The 14,806-nt window shown below is 42.5% G+C and overlaps 1 protein-coding gene across 6 annotated transcripts in view; it reads right to left on the bottom strand.

The window, feature by feature from the left end:
• Nucleotides 1–14,806, bottom strand: part of LOC125767406 (transcription factor AP-2-epsilon) — a 114,434-nt gene that overhangs the window by 46,074 nt on the left and 53,554 nt on the right. For 2 of the 6 annotated variants that reach the window (XM_049433953.1, XM_049433952.1), the window contains exon 2: nt 2,777–3,533. The exons of 2 other annotated variants lie outside the window; for them this stretch is intronic. In XM_049433953.1, the coding sequence (XP_049289910.1) occupies nt 2,777–2,821 (45 nt within the window). In that variant the 5' untranslated portion in view covers nt 2,822–3,533. The remainder of the gene's footprint in view (nt 1–2,776; nt 3,534–14,806) is intronic. 2 more of the 6 variants (XM_049433954.1, XM_049433951.1) reach the window with 1 other exon arrangement.

Raw genomic sequence — 14,806 nt, forward strand, 5'->3', positions numbered from 1 at the left:
TTGATCCAATCAAATAGAAGTTTCCTCCCTTTCTGGTTGATACTGGGGCCCTCTTATGTTTCCACCTTTCGAGAATTACACAGACCGTCTCTACCGTTAGCAGCAAGTTTATTTTATGATCGTTAATGTTTTATAAACTGGATGTGTTTTGTGAGCAATTGCAAGGCATCTACTTCGTCCTCTGATTCTATCGATTTTCTATCGAGTATTGCGGGACTGTGATTTACTATTAATTTGGTGAATAAAACAGATTTTGAACCAAGTTCATGGAATAAGGCAAAATTTGAGGAGGAAATGCCTTGTGAAAATTGTATCCAATTTATTAACTCTTTTGAGACTACGAAGATTAAAATCCAGATTTCCTGAACTTTCTCAGTGGGACTCAGTTCGCTATAAGTAGGTTTTTAACCTTACTTTAGCCAAGTCTACACTACCTTGGAAGTACAATCTAAGGTAGTGTACAATCCTTGTTTTATGTACAATTTTTTCACACCTTCCCATGTGCAGATCCATGCCTAGATGTCGCGATACCTGTTTATGTCATATTCTACATACAATGGGCGTTATTCCAGCACACCTTACCACGGCCTAATCGCGCTCTTTAACAAGCCATGCCTAGGTTTTAGCCAAGTGAAACGGTTCGCTGCCGTCGTTTCAATAGCGCAACAATGTACAAAACGAACGCGCAAAACAATTCCACTTTACGCTCGCCCAAAATGTCAAACCCAGGATCTTTTGGGGGTGAACGAGAGTGAGAAAAGAAAAAAAAAGATGGTAAACATGTAGGTAATTACAGGCGTCGCGCGACATGAGAATGTTCGAAAGCCATGTTTCCGTAGCTGTCAAATAAAAACCACCCTGTCACCTTACCCTTCTGGCAAAAACCGGCACTTGCAGTCGCGGATACCGGATCGATGGGTGATTTATTGACTGCCAAAAAATTGGAACCCACAAACCCAACCGATCCCAGCCACACAACTCTGGCAATCAATCTGAAACAGAAACAACGACACTTAAACCGAAACCGAGCGGTTCCATCAAACCCAGCAGGGATGCCAAACCCCGCGGCCCGATGGGAGTTTGATTTGGGTGAGTGTGTGTCTTTTTTCTTTTTTTTTCGCTTTCGGGGCGGACTTTTGATTGCCCCGAGATCAAGTGTGCGCGATATAATCTTGGAGTGTTCCTTCCGAATGGTTTTGAGGATGGTTGCGATTTGCAACATACGCACACGTGTCTGCCTATTATTGCTAACAACAGTTAGGTCTCTTTTGAAAAAAGGGAATTTTCTTCCCGGTGAATGGTGGTTGATAATTGAGCTTTTCGTACCGGAGTGTAGAAGATGGTCACCGTTGACCATTTATCTCACTTTATTTCCTTCCCCCCAAAAAACGAGCGATCGAAACAATCAGAAATGTCAAAACAATCCACCGCGACCAAGTTCAGGTCTGATTCGGTATTTTTTTATTTTTGGTTTTGGACAGTATTTTTACGCGACATCCAAAAACCTGCTCGGCCTGATGGCAATGCAAAAAAGGGAGAAACGGTCTATTGGAGGAAACATCGGTAAGAAACTGCCACCGACACTGCGAGTGGAAGTCTGTAAATAATTTCGAATGTGCCAGTAAATTAGCTTTTATTGGGCCGTTCGCTCGTGGAATTAAGGGTGGTGATGCGAAAATTCATGTCACTCGGCAGTAATGCTAACAGCGGCAGGTCTCCAGTTAAACGTGTAGGTGCCCAGGTTCTCCCGGAACTTTCTTTTCATGCGGTTCTGATGAAGATCTTTTGAATGCTTTCCCATCGCTACTTCATACCGAAACCCTTGCGTAAATTTGAGCCAATTCACAAGATACACAAACCCTTGGGGATGGTTGAACATTCCGGAACCCTGGTGCGTTCCGACGAACGTTTCAATTCCGTCTGGGTCCATCTTTAACGAGGTGGTCATTCTCGTAAAAATTTCACCAACAATCGGCAATGGACACGAATCGCACTCAAAAATACGCATCCACAGACACATACAGACCTGTCTCCTTTTTTTTGGAGACAAAATTCTGGAGATCGACGGGTTGCATCTTTTTATGTGTTGAAGATTGGGTCTTCCCGTAGTTATGCTAAGAAAGAAACGACACGGTAACCGGAAGAGAATTCTCTGTCACAGTGGGAACATTTCTTTCCTGTTTTTTTGTATACTCAAACTCTTGAAGGGAGTTCAATCGGTATGAATTTTATGGCCCAATATTCTGGTGACAGTTTTGTAAGTTGCTGACAGCAGAGCATCCATGTCTTTATATGGATGAATGTCTCAATGTCCAAACTAATTTGACGAGAATACGATTAAAATTCAAAGGCTTCAGATTCTTTTTCTGATGTTCGATCAACTCTTGTTTCAATTTTGTATAATCCTAAGTAAGCGTTAACGTAACGTTACATTGAAGAACAAAATATTAAGAATTCCATTATATCATCTTTTTCGAAAGTCCACTTGGTTTAATATCTCTACTTCATTTTTTTTGGTAAAACCTACATTTTATAAGAAATATATTAGAAAGAAATAATATTCAAACCCATTCCCATCTTAAAACAGCCTCCAGGGAGATTACATCCCGATGCTGCACGCAGAGACATCTACCTTCCAGTAGCGCAAACTTCGGGGATAAAACGAAGGGATAAAGCTAAACAAGATTAATCACGCCCGTCGGTGGAAGCGAGATGGCCTGTTTCGTCGACCGCACCTTCGTCGCCTTCGACGTCGGTTCGCAAGCTCAACACTTACCCATTGTGCGCTAGCGTCGTACGGAGGAACGCAGCGAAATGTCATACTCCTGTGGGGCGGCCAAACCGACGGCGGCTATTACGGCCGCTACGGTTTATGCTGGGGGCGGCAGTTATGCTGCCGATGTTGTTGTACGTCGGCCGCCGAACTGTGAGCTAGCTTACTGTTTTTGGGTTTTGCTTTTTGTTTTTGCAGTTTGGTTAAGGCGACGTTGCAATTGTTGGGGAATTAAAGCTGAGATGCTTCTTTAATCATCAAACGTACTGATTGTGGTATGTGTAGTAATGAAACCTTTGCTCATTGCATACTTTCGTTACCGTGCGTCTCTAAACGTACCGGTGCTTGTTGAAAATCTCCAAAAGCACGTGCCTCGGTTCGCCGTTTTGGACACATTAATCCACGCGTCGATTACAGTGATTACCCAGAAGAGTTCTTTGCACACGTTTTACTTTTTCGCGTTATCGTTTGAATTTGTTCCTTATCCTTCCTCTTTGGTGCACGATTTTTCCGCCCCCCTTTTTTCCGATGGGGCACGCACCGATCTTTTCGTTTTACTTCTATCTGGCGCAATTTGGCGCACGACGTACTTGAGGAAGGATTTTTTTTTGGTTCTTCTTTTGCTCTTTCTCTCTCACTCTCTTCTTTCCCGCGGCACGAGTATCCAATCGTGCGTTGGTTCAATGTTTTTTTCTTTAATGTATTCCTTGGAGAAGGGTAGTGGTCAGGTGCGTGAATTATGCTTTCATTGCCGGCTTACCTAGAACAAACAAAACACTTAGTTAGCATGTAACAAGTTCTGAGCTTACAATTATGGGTGTTTAAGATGAAGAGAAATTTTAGCGATCGGGTGGAAATAAAATTTTTAAGGAAGTTAAAATTAAAGATTTAGCTTGTATGTTAAACATTATAACAGAGTTCTTTGTACTGAGTAATGGAAGACTTAAATTATTGTTCGTCGTCCCGACATAGTTAGGTCTAACAAGGATAGTATTGGGCGGCCCGATAGTGTTATAGTGGTAGGAACTCCGGAGTGGATTCATGATTTTCCGACTCCAACGTATAAAAACTAGATTCAACTCTGGGATAATTCGTAGTATACTCCGTAGTAATCTGGAATTGACTCCGAATTACCAAATCCAGAGTTAACTCCAGAGTAATCTCCGATTTTAACTCCAGATTCAGCTTCGGTTAGTGGGCGGGTGCAGTTAGTCAAACTGTTTTTACAAACTCTTAAATAGCTTTTCCAAAACACCAACCCCACTCCCCCGCCGGTCGTTAATAATGCCGGAGTTACTTCGGAGTACACTCCGGAATCTCTCGGAATTACTCCGACTTCTGGAAAATTGAGGAGTTACCCCTCACTACAGTGTACGATAGGTTACTATTACGATGGGACCGGACATCAAATTCCATCGAGATCCCGTAGCTCCATACGCCGCATGGGCTGGTCATCTATCAGATCTCTTTATCTTGAGGATGTAGAGCCGGAAAAGAAGTAGCAATTGGATTTGAGAACCTTATAACAAAAAAGATTTTTGGAACTTCTTCTTTGAGGCCCTATATCCTTGCTCTTTCAATTTCTGGATTTCTTTGACTTTTTATTCACGCCTAGCTGAATAGACAGTTCTACACACGACAGAGCGCTGCATATTGGATGCAGTTTTGATCATGTCCTGTGAATATTTATTGACACTTTTACTCCACTATCATGGATCGTCCTCAAATTTCAAGAATATCTTATCCAAAAAACCTGATGCAGGTCATCAACAGTAGTTAACTTTGATTAATATTATCTAAATATCCTGGGGGAATTCCTGGAGATACGTCTACTAAAAACATTATTTTTGTAAAGTATAATGACTTGTTTTCTTCCACAATTCTCATAAAAAAGCATTTAATATCGTTGACAGTTTTAATTGATATAAAATTACGCGTGTGCTCAATTAATTTCCAACCTTAACGAATTTTCCCTTCTGCTTTACTTTCAGTTCAGTGCCATCTTAAGTATGACTAATTCATCCCAATACAACGATCAACACGATTATCGTAATTATGCTGCCTCGTTCCTTTTCGTACCGCATGCTCCACAGTATTTGGAATGTTGATGAGATCAGTAAATCGATCGTACAGCTCAATTAACGAGCACCCCTCCGCCAAAAAATCATCGTTCGATCGAATTAGGCAGGCTGTGGTAAGTCCATCCTTTAAACCCCATTTTAACCCAACAGTGCTTCCGTTTAAATTGCAAACCATGCCAAACCAGCCGTACGGTTCGATATAAATTGTTTTTATCTCGCGGTAGTTTCCCCCGCTGTTCGGGGGGGCTTTTGCTGTTTGCTTCCGATTTGGTTTGTGGTACGTGCCGTACGTGCCCGGGTATGTAATTCGCCTGTCTTGATCTTCGACCGGGGCAAAAACCGGGCAATTCCGTGGCCACCGGAATTTGAACGCACCGTCCAAACCATCTGGGCAGGGTGTAATTTTCAACTAACATATTAGTGGTAGCATGCTACCGAGGTTACACTACGCACGGGGTATAACTGAGCTTGGTTGTTAGGTTCTTGTCCAGATCATTTCGACTGGATCGCTCAGTGGAGGGAGCGAAATCGGACATCCACCGCCCAAGACCTCTCGCGAAGGTTTTTGGCGCTCAGGTGTGTACCAGTGTGTGCGGAAATCATAATTGCACCCCGTCGTTTCATTCACGGTTTCATGTTTGCTGCATTCCACCCGAACAAGACCGGGTGACGGTGGTCAGCAAGGATGCGAGTGGTTTTGTTTTCGCGTTTTCGTCCCTTATCCCTTTGTGTTTTCGCTTGCCACAAAAGGGAATTATGATTGGGAGCTGCGTATTGCAAAAACAAAAAAAGGCCACGTAAAACCAAAAGCAGCAGGAGTTTCGCAAAAGAGTGCGTCCGACTGCAAATGTCTGCAATGACGTATGCGAGGTATAATTTATGGAGATTAAAAATGCACCAGCAGTAAAAACAACAAAAGCACCAGAGTAAAAATTAAAGATAAAATGCGAAAATCCGGTACAGACAAAACGCAGACACCCGTGAGCAATTGCGCTTTGCAGCGCTGGGTGCAGAGCCCGTTTACTTAAGTTGGTGCTCCTATTTCGCCAAAGCTAGGTGCGCATGTCATTCATACCGGGACACCGGGATGTCCCGAGCTGGTGTCGAGATTTTTATGTCCATACATTCCAGAGCTAGAGCTATAAAGCTGGTGCACAAAATTGGAACAACGACAATGCACGGTGGACGGTGGTTGATGCATTTGAATCCTTCTGGTTTTTAAGTTTGTGGGTCAACTAATGATTTTTCGTGCTTAAATGAGCTCGTAAATTTAAATTTGATTGTTTCCGTCGACGCTACGGTGTATACGTAGCGAGAACATGTTGTGCCTGATGAGGTAGAAAGGAGCAAGAAGGAACAAAGTGACTCGAGCACATAAATCATATATCTGTAAAATGTAACTTCCACGGCTGAAGAGTCTTCCATTGATCTTGAACGGATGTACCAATGGTTGAAGAACAAAAAAAAGCTCCCAAAACAGGCTTAGCCGCGATCGTTCAGATTTTTGTTTTTTACAAATCTAATCACAAAAAACAAAAGCGATAACATTGGATGCTATAACCTCCAGAAAAAAACGCTCAGAAACGAAAAAATATTAAATCGCTAAACTCGCACCAATTTAGCATTGCGCGAAGAGTGTTCGTTCGCGAAATGTGGTATTCCTCTAATCTATATTTTAATGAGTTTCCATTTTCTGCTTCGGTTCGCCATTAAGCGAATTGTCTTTTGGAAAACTACATTCATCCCGCGCACAATTCGTTCCGTTTCCTTGTCCATTTCATTCAACTTTGCACATTACTTCTGCTCGCAAAACGAACATCTTTGCTGGCGGAAGCTCAGCTGTTGTTGGCGATGCACAATCCCCGGTAGACGCACCAAGTGCCCAAGACGTTGCATTCGGTTTTTTTTGCGTTTAGTTTTGCACACAGAATGTAGCGAGAGAAAATAAAAAAGTCATTAATTTCGTACTTCACAATTTAATAACTTTTTGCACCGCGGACTCGACAGCCACGACGGCCCGAGTTTGGCCCGTGCCCGTCGTTCGGTTTGGGTTTTTGTCTGGTTGGACCCCAAAACCAGATGGTCACAGCTTGGCCAGGAAGAGCCGAAGGACAGCTACGGCTCAAAACATTGCCACCAATGGTGGGGAACTGTAGAGAGGGCTAGGACCCGAGACACGCAAAACACAGGAAATTGTATTTTTTTTCTCTTCGTCGAAATAGTTTTACAGCGTATTTCTTCTTATTGCATCTTTGCGTTGCGTAGTTGAAGGGCAACAGTTCTGACAAAAAAAAGCTTTCTACAGTTTAATGGTGGTAGCAAACTGATTTGCTTGATCCTGTTTCGTTGTTTTCACCTTTGGCTGGTATGCTTTTTTTCCTCACCGTGCGAAGTCAATCTCTGAAGCAATTGAATAAATTTTTAGTATCGCATTTTTGAAATTAATTATTTACAAGGGTAAAAAACAGATAAAAAAACAACAAGCAAAACAAGCTGGTTGCATAAGGATTTGCATTTTAGTAAAAAATATTTAATGACGAACGATAACGATTGCTCTCAAGAGAGGGAGAAATGCAACAGACAGTCAAGTACTCGAATGTGGGTCAGAATATTGGATTAAGCGATTACAAGCTTTTATGGATATATTAACGAGCAAGTTCTGGGGTAAGCAAACAGTCCAATGGTGAAGGTGCTTGGGTTCTGATTGACAGTTAGTAGAGTTCGAATCCCATCTAAATTTGACATATCATTCAACCGTAATTAAGAGAGTAGGTGTGAGTAAGTGTGCTTTTCAAAAGGAGATTTCTCTCTTTCGCACTCTTGTTGGCTTAACGACTCTTAAGGTTATGCCGGCCATTTTTGTTATACTAAACTTATTTTATCGCATAGACGGATAGTCAGTCCTTGCTCCGGGGGATGGTCCAGATGGGATTTGATCTCGCGTCCTGTGGGATGGAACCGGCGATGCATTATATACACCGCCACTCATGAAAACGAGGTATGGTGTGTATTATTATATCACTTTTCCGTTACTTTTTACACTCGTTAACATGAGTTTTATTTCTGGATACTTCATTGCGCCAAAATTCTTCAAAATTAATTATTTTTATTTCCTTGTTGGAAGCTTCCTGTTGCTCAAGACATCTCATCACAAAGGAAACAGACAACCAGAAGCCAACTTGGGGGCAGGTATATCATCATATAAGAGGCGCATACACCGACCCCGATACTGGGGTGGCATTCTTTACCTCGTCACAAAGCAAGTAGTTAATGGTGCAAATAAATGCTTCCACATTCGACTCACCGTGTAAGGGATGATTATACAAAAGAAAAACAAGGCATAATCCACTCACTGGTTTTCCAATGATCAGTGGATCAAGAAGGGTTTTTGCGAGAGTGTTTATCCTGTGAAACTCTACTTCTGCTGGCAAGGAGCTTCTTCCTTCCTCTCGATGACAAAACACCGGTAAAGTAATGGATTTGTTGAGCGAAGATGAGCTCGATATGATGACCATCCGTGGCATGTTCTCTGATACTGGTCAGCAAGAAATGCAATGATTTATGCTTTTGGACTCGTGTGTTAAGAATGCAGAACATGATGGGTATGGGTTGAAGAATTGTACATGCAGTAAAGAAGAGTAGCATGAAGATACACCTTTACGAAACGGTAAAACAAATATGTTACTTATGCCGGGCGATTGGATTGATTGCCAAAGTTTATTGCTCGGTTGCAACATAAATCATTCCATCTACGAACACCTTCCACCGGAGTATGATGGGGCCGCGGGTATGGTCCGCTTCTCCGAGTAAGATGAGGTGGTGGATGAGTTGAGGTCAAATCGTTTAGCATTATGGGTCCGTTGTTCATCTGGTACCAATCGCAAAGAAAACCAATTGCGCATAAAAAAGGAAGGAGTTTTTATTCTTATCACAATTTCTTTAAGCAGTGTTTGCCAAGCGATCTATCTCGCAGGACAGGACCGATGCTTACAATGAAAACCGTCTAGCAATATTCAATTTGTCACGCTCGGGGCTCACTCCGTTGTGCGCGCGCGACAATGCAACCATTCCGTCTCGGTGTGGTTGACGCCCTTTTTGCTTGTGGTCATTCCGCTAGTCGGTGAATGCACGTGTACCATAATGAGCAGTTTTTCTTCATGGTTGCATTTCTGCACCACAGTCTCGTGCTCTTTTCTATGCAAAAAACGACTAGAGTGATGTACTACCTTTTGCATTAGCTATTACAACCGACCAGAGCATCCTAGAACACTCGAGCCGCGGTAGGGATGTGGGTGAAGAGCAAAGAAAAACTCTGGATTGGAAAACTTGGAGTGCTAATGGATGCAATGAAAGAATCGAATTAAGCGCGTTGAATGAAAACTGCTCCGGTTTCTGGTTAATTGTAACAGCGGCCGTACGACCGGGCAAGAGCCGTCCGCGGTCCGATTTGAATGGAACCCTTTTTTTGCTCGTTGCGGTTTCGTTGGTTTGGAATCACGCCAAAGAGCGTGATGTAACTTAATTTATTTATCTTTCACCCCAGACCGTGCTGCGTTGAGAGACAGTTGTACCAGCGAGTTTGTTGTTTTCGTTGTTTGTCCGGTCGGGAATAGGAGAGGCAGAATATTTCCCTTGTAGAATATGACCACAAACCGTGCGGTGAAGCTCATGCTGGGTGTTTTACGTTTGAGCCCGATGGAGTTCGATGGACGCCAGCGAAGGATCGGTTTTTTTTGCTGTGTGTCTTGCTTTCGTTAAACTTCTTTCCATTCCTTCCCATTCCCTTACCGGTTACAATTTCATTCTAGACGAATTATGTGTTTTTTTTGTTTCGTTCGTTGGCCACACGGTTGCTATTAGTTTGTGGTTTTTATGGGGTGGTGCCACCACAATCACGTGGCACGTTCAGTCCACCGACGCCTAGCCACAACCCACAGACGGTTGCGCATTCTGCTTAACGCTACGGCTATCGATTCGAATGCTCCAAAACTTTAATAACATTTTAATGATACCGATTCTAGTCCCGGGTTAGTTTTATCGTATCGTCCACCCCGCCACGGTGAAACTGTACGGGCTTTTACAGGGCTTTTTGGTACCAGCTTTCAACTTTAGAGCATCTAGATATGATTGTCTTTTCGAAACATACTCCACTCTCTAACTCGCTTCCTTTAACGATATAATTATGGTTTAACAAATAACGTTTGTGAGCGAAAGCGACGTAGTACGCGGTACAGAATCGAACGACCGGACGGAAGGGGTCAAGGATCAAGATCGTTGCCGCCTGTCAGTGTATCGGTTTTCGGCTCCGTCAGGAATGATTGATTCGAATTGAACCATCCTTGGGCATGGTATGTCCAGAATGGGGTAGAAGGTGGCGTGCTTTGTCGCTATCCCGGTATCGGTTATCCATTGATGATAATGAACGGTAGTGGTATCGACTTACTAACTGGCGTTTCGAATCGTTTGCAGGTGATCATTTGGTGTTGGTGAGAATGAAGGATTTTTGGGTGAAGTACCAGATGTCTAATGTACAAATAATGTTATACTAAGGTACTTCTAATCTTGAAGACTTCCCTTCAAAGTTAAGGAATAGTCCAAACTAATCGTTTATCAAGGATATTGGTAAGAAGGTATGTGTTGGGGAGATGCTCGTTCAGTTTGACGTTCATGTAGGGGCCTCCACACTTTTTAGGGGCCTCCAAACTTTTTAGATGGCGGGCCGCTTTGAGTGGAATAGCCACAGCTGAGGGCCTCTCGGGCCTCAGATCTCGGGATCTCTAGGGAGGGCCTCGCGAGCCGCATGCGGGCCGTAGTTTGAAGACCCCTGATCTAGATCTTAGAACACGATAGCAAAAACTGGGCAACTCGTCTACTTGGGCAATAACAATATAAATCAGTAAAAGTTAATGGAAGGAAGATGAATCAAAAATAATTCTGAAGAATTCTGTGATGTGTTTCACAGTTTAGCTCAATAAAAAAACTGGTGAAGTCTTCGACATGAAAAGAGGTATATTCAATACGTAACTTTCAAGAATTCAATTATCAATTAAGTTACGGAAGAAATGTTTTCAAAAATCCTGAAAAATAAAATATTAAAGTCTTTGATATACTATTAGCAGTTCTTTGCAGCTTGCCATACATTCAACTCTCTCTTCAGTTCTGCAGTATCTGCTTACAACCCTGTCGCGGGACAGCTCGGTTGTGTATATGATAAATGTTGGCACTACCTTCGCCATTTGCAGAAACCAGCAATGGCACTCATTAATTATCCTAATGACCGCAATCAAGTCATACACACTAATTAGCTATCGATCATACAGCGGACAAGGGAACAGGGTTCGCCTCACAGTGTCACAACTGTTATCTTCTATTATCCGTCTGACATTAGAAATCTTCCTCACGGATGTGATCTTAATCGTGTGTATGTTATTTTTAGTTCCATTCTCTGGTATCGTATTGGGTTGTGGATACCAGAGATGGCTCTCTCTCTTCGTAATGTGTTAAGTAAACTAATCGTTTGATGCATATAGCAGCATTATGATTCACTTTGTGCCTGCGTTTGGCGAACTGATGACAAGCGGACATTATCGTGTAGCAAGAAATGAAATGAGGACTGATCGGCGATCGGTTCGACGGACTCCGATTGTTGCGAAAAAGTATAAAATCTCCGCATACCACACTATGGCAACGCATGGCGACGAAAATTCTGTCGAAGCGCATCAACGAATTTGAAGAATTTTATAATTACACAATTTGGGTCAATTGCTTGTTGCACGTCGTCTTTATCCTGGGCTCTTCTATGCGTGGTCGATGTGTTTTTTTTCCTTTCTTAAAACTACCCTTCGTGGCTCTCTTTATGGTTCGTGTGCTTCGTTTATGCTGTGTGGATTTTTTTTTGTTTCTGCCCGTCCATTCGCTTTATTTTGGCATTATTTCCTACCACGACTGAACTGTGGACTGCGCGTTTAGGAATTTTGCGTTGCGTTCGTGTTTCAGGAACGGGTCTCGACTGCCTGCGCCAGGAACGACTCGCACTTCGACAGGCTTTCGTGACTAAAAGGTATGGACAGCGCGAGATGATGGCATAAGTGGCGAGAAAAGGCCGCAACAAACGCAACAATCTTTTTATTTTTATATGTTTTTTTTTCGGCTTTGCTGGTGGTGTGCCTTTACGATATCTAACTTGAAGAAACCAAGCCACACAAAAAGGAGAAAAACGCCACAACAAAAAAAAAACTATCCCAACACATCATCCTCGGCACACTCCAAACTGTAAGCCTTTTTGCAGTGATGTGTGTGTGTTCGTGTGTTGTTTTTTTTATTTCAAACTCCAAAAAAAGATTGAGCTTTCAAGATTTGAAGGATGATCGGAGGCAATGCACTGGAAGGATGGTCAACCGAAGAAAAAAAGAAGGGCCATAAAGTCGGCACAAAAAGTGTGTGCGATCGCCCACTCTGCGCCAAATTATCGCTCATTGTTGGGGCAAGCTTTGATTTCGGCTGATCGAAAGCCAACCATTTTCCGTTTTTGAGAGGGGTAATAAAAACCAAGGTGGAGGTACTGATAATTGATAACATAAACCTTGGGCCGTTGCAGTAAGATTCGGACTTTTTAATGATCGGTTTAATTTGGTGCTCTTTTAAGGGTGTGTTGCAAGTGGAAGGTTTACAATTTGATTTTTGATTTTTGGCTTTTCATTAGCAGGAATATTATTTAAAATGTTGAAAATATTCAACAGAAAATAGTACAATAGAAATAGAAATAATTAAATGAATTCGGGAAATTTCTTGAGGACCTTTAACCCATGTAAATAGCCTAAAAAATCATTCAATCAAAATCGCAAGTAAATTCTCCGAATGACTGATACTGAAAAAAATACAACAGGGTCACGGGCTCACGTTTTGAGGGCTATTGAGAATTTGTGAATTGAGAATTTTATCACTTGGAGCTTGGAATATTTTATGGTAATGCAACATATCTTCACTAAATATTAAATTAAATTTAAATACGCTTTTAATTTCTCATGCAAAAGAAAAAAATTCCTAAATCAAACCTTCAAAGGATTAAATTGCCTTTGCCGTATCGGACTGGAACACGGTCAAAACGGTACTTAATAGTGAATGAACTTTTCCCCTCCTGAAACTGAGCGATCATTTCCGATCGTGCCTAATGTCGTTTGAACTATGGCCAGCTTACCGGCCGGCTCGACGTTTGGATGTCACTGGGCTTCGTTTCATGCTTTTAATCGTTTACACTATGGGTGAAAATAACATCAGGTCAAGAAAAAAAAAGGCTCTGAGCTCAATGATAGACCTGCCCTAATCACTTCTTTCTTTCCCTTTTGTGGATCCCACTGCAGCAGGTTGTGGGACCGTCCCGAAAGGTGAAACGATTTTTAGATTGATTATTAGTTGCGCGCAGCCGCATGATTGACAACAGGAAATGAGCTTTATCATACCGGCGGTGTATGGTGTTCGGTGTCGGTGAAGTACCATCATTAGAATCGAGTGCACCACACATTCTAGGAGTTGGGTCACCTATTTCTCAATCAAGGTGGAAGGTGAGTTTATATCTTTTTCTCCTCATTTTTTTGTTTGGTTCCATCTCCGAATGAAAACAACATACAAGCTAATGGACATTTACGGAAGATTACTTGTGCCTTGAAAGAGGGTGTATGCTCATCACCGGAAAAAGAAGGGAGTAAAAGAGTTATTAACCTGCATCATCCCACGGCGCTATGAGTGCGATGAATCACAGCAAAGATGATTTAGAGATGAGTTCCACTGCTAACGAGCGTCAAAAAAATAAGACCAGTTCTTCCTCATCAATCGATACGTGTAACGGTCGCTATTGCCAAAACTCTCAGGGTTTTGCAAAAAAAAAAAAATACGGGACGACGATTGGTAGTGGACCACACTCTAACTCTGCACATTGAAACCAATTTTCCCTGGGTTGAAAATGTTGCGGCAGTTATTTACACGGGGGCGAAACAAATCGATCGCCATTAATCATGTACCGTTTTGCTGGTGGTTTATGGATGATGTGTTCATTACCCTTGCGTGTAACATATTATTCACCCCCAAAAACCCTGTACCATTGCTGTGTGTGTTTTTTTTCACTGCACTGTTGTGGTGCGATTCCATGTTTGGATTAGATTAAATTTGTACGCAATGTTCAGTGTAGCGTTTTTTTTGCTGTTTTACATTGAAAAAATGAGGCAATGGAAATAAACTATTAAATAATGGAGTGCGGTAAAATCGAGCTCTATGGAGGCTCTAAGAGTGGTAACGTTACAATGTTCGCCAGATGCGTTAGGCGAACGGTGTTGGTGATTATTTTTACACCATTGCACTACACCGTATCCATCGCTTCCAAATGCTCATTGCTGATGGGAAAGTAAGATCCATTTGTGTACGCGCGTGCGTGTGTGTGTGATTTATCTAAACAATCATGTCGGTCCCCGTATCCAATCCCCGTTTTCCAGCTTCTGCTGTGACCTTTCCATTTCCAGGCGCCCGTACAAAAACTCATTTGTCATGTCCAACTGCATGTGTCGGCATGATTAGTTTCACCGTCAACTGTCTGCCGGCATGCAGTGTCCTCTAATCGGTGCGACAATTGCTAGCTAACTCGTTGCCGTCGGCTACACTACAGATCGATATCTCCCGGGGTCACATAATGCACCTCGCACACTCGTCTCGAGGGTACCACATGGATATGCAAATGATGTGTGGAGCGAGTGGAGAGTGCAAGCAACAACAAAAAAGTCCTAACTCCATCCGCCTTTAGTGGATGTGTTAGGAGATTGCAATATCAGTCCACATCTCGCACGCACATTGTTCGTGTGTGTCAATGTGCAAATGTCATCCTGACGCCAGCATCAACGAAGTTGTTCGAGCTGAGCAAAAGCAGTGCAAGTTCCCGGAAAAATGGTATTCCCTACAAACCCGC

Source organism: Anopheles funestus, chromosome 3RL (genome assembly GCF_943734845.2).
Source record: "Anopheles funestus chromosome 3RL, idAnoFuneDA-416_04, whole genome shotgun sequence".
NCBI classification, from domain to species: domain Eukaryota; kingdom Metazoa; phylum Arthropoda; class Insecta; order Diptera; family Culicidae; genus Anopheles; species Anopheles funestus.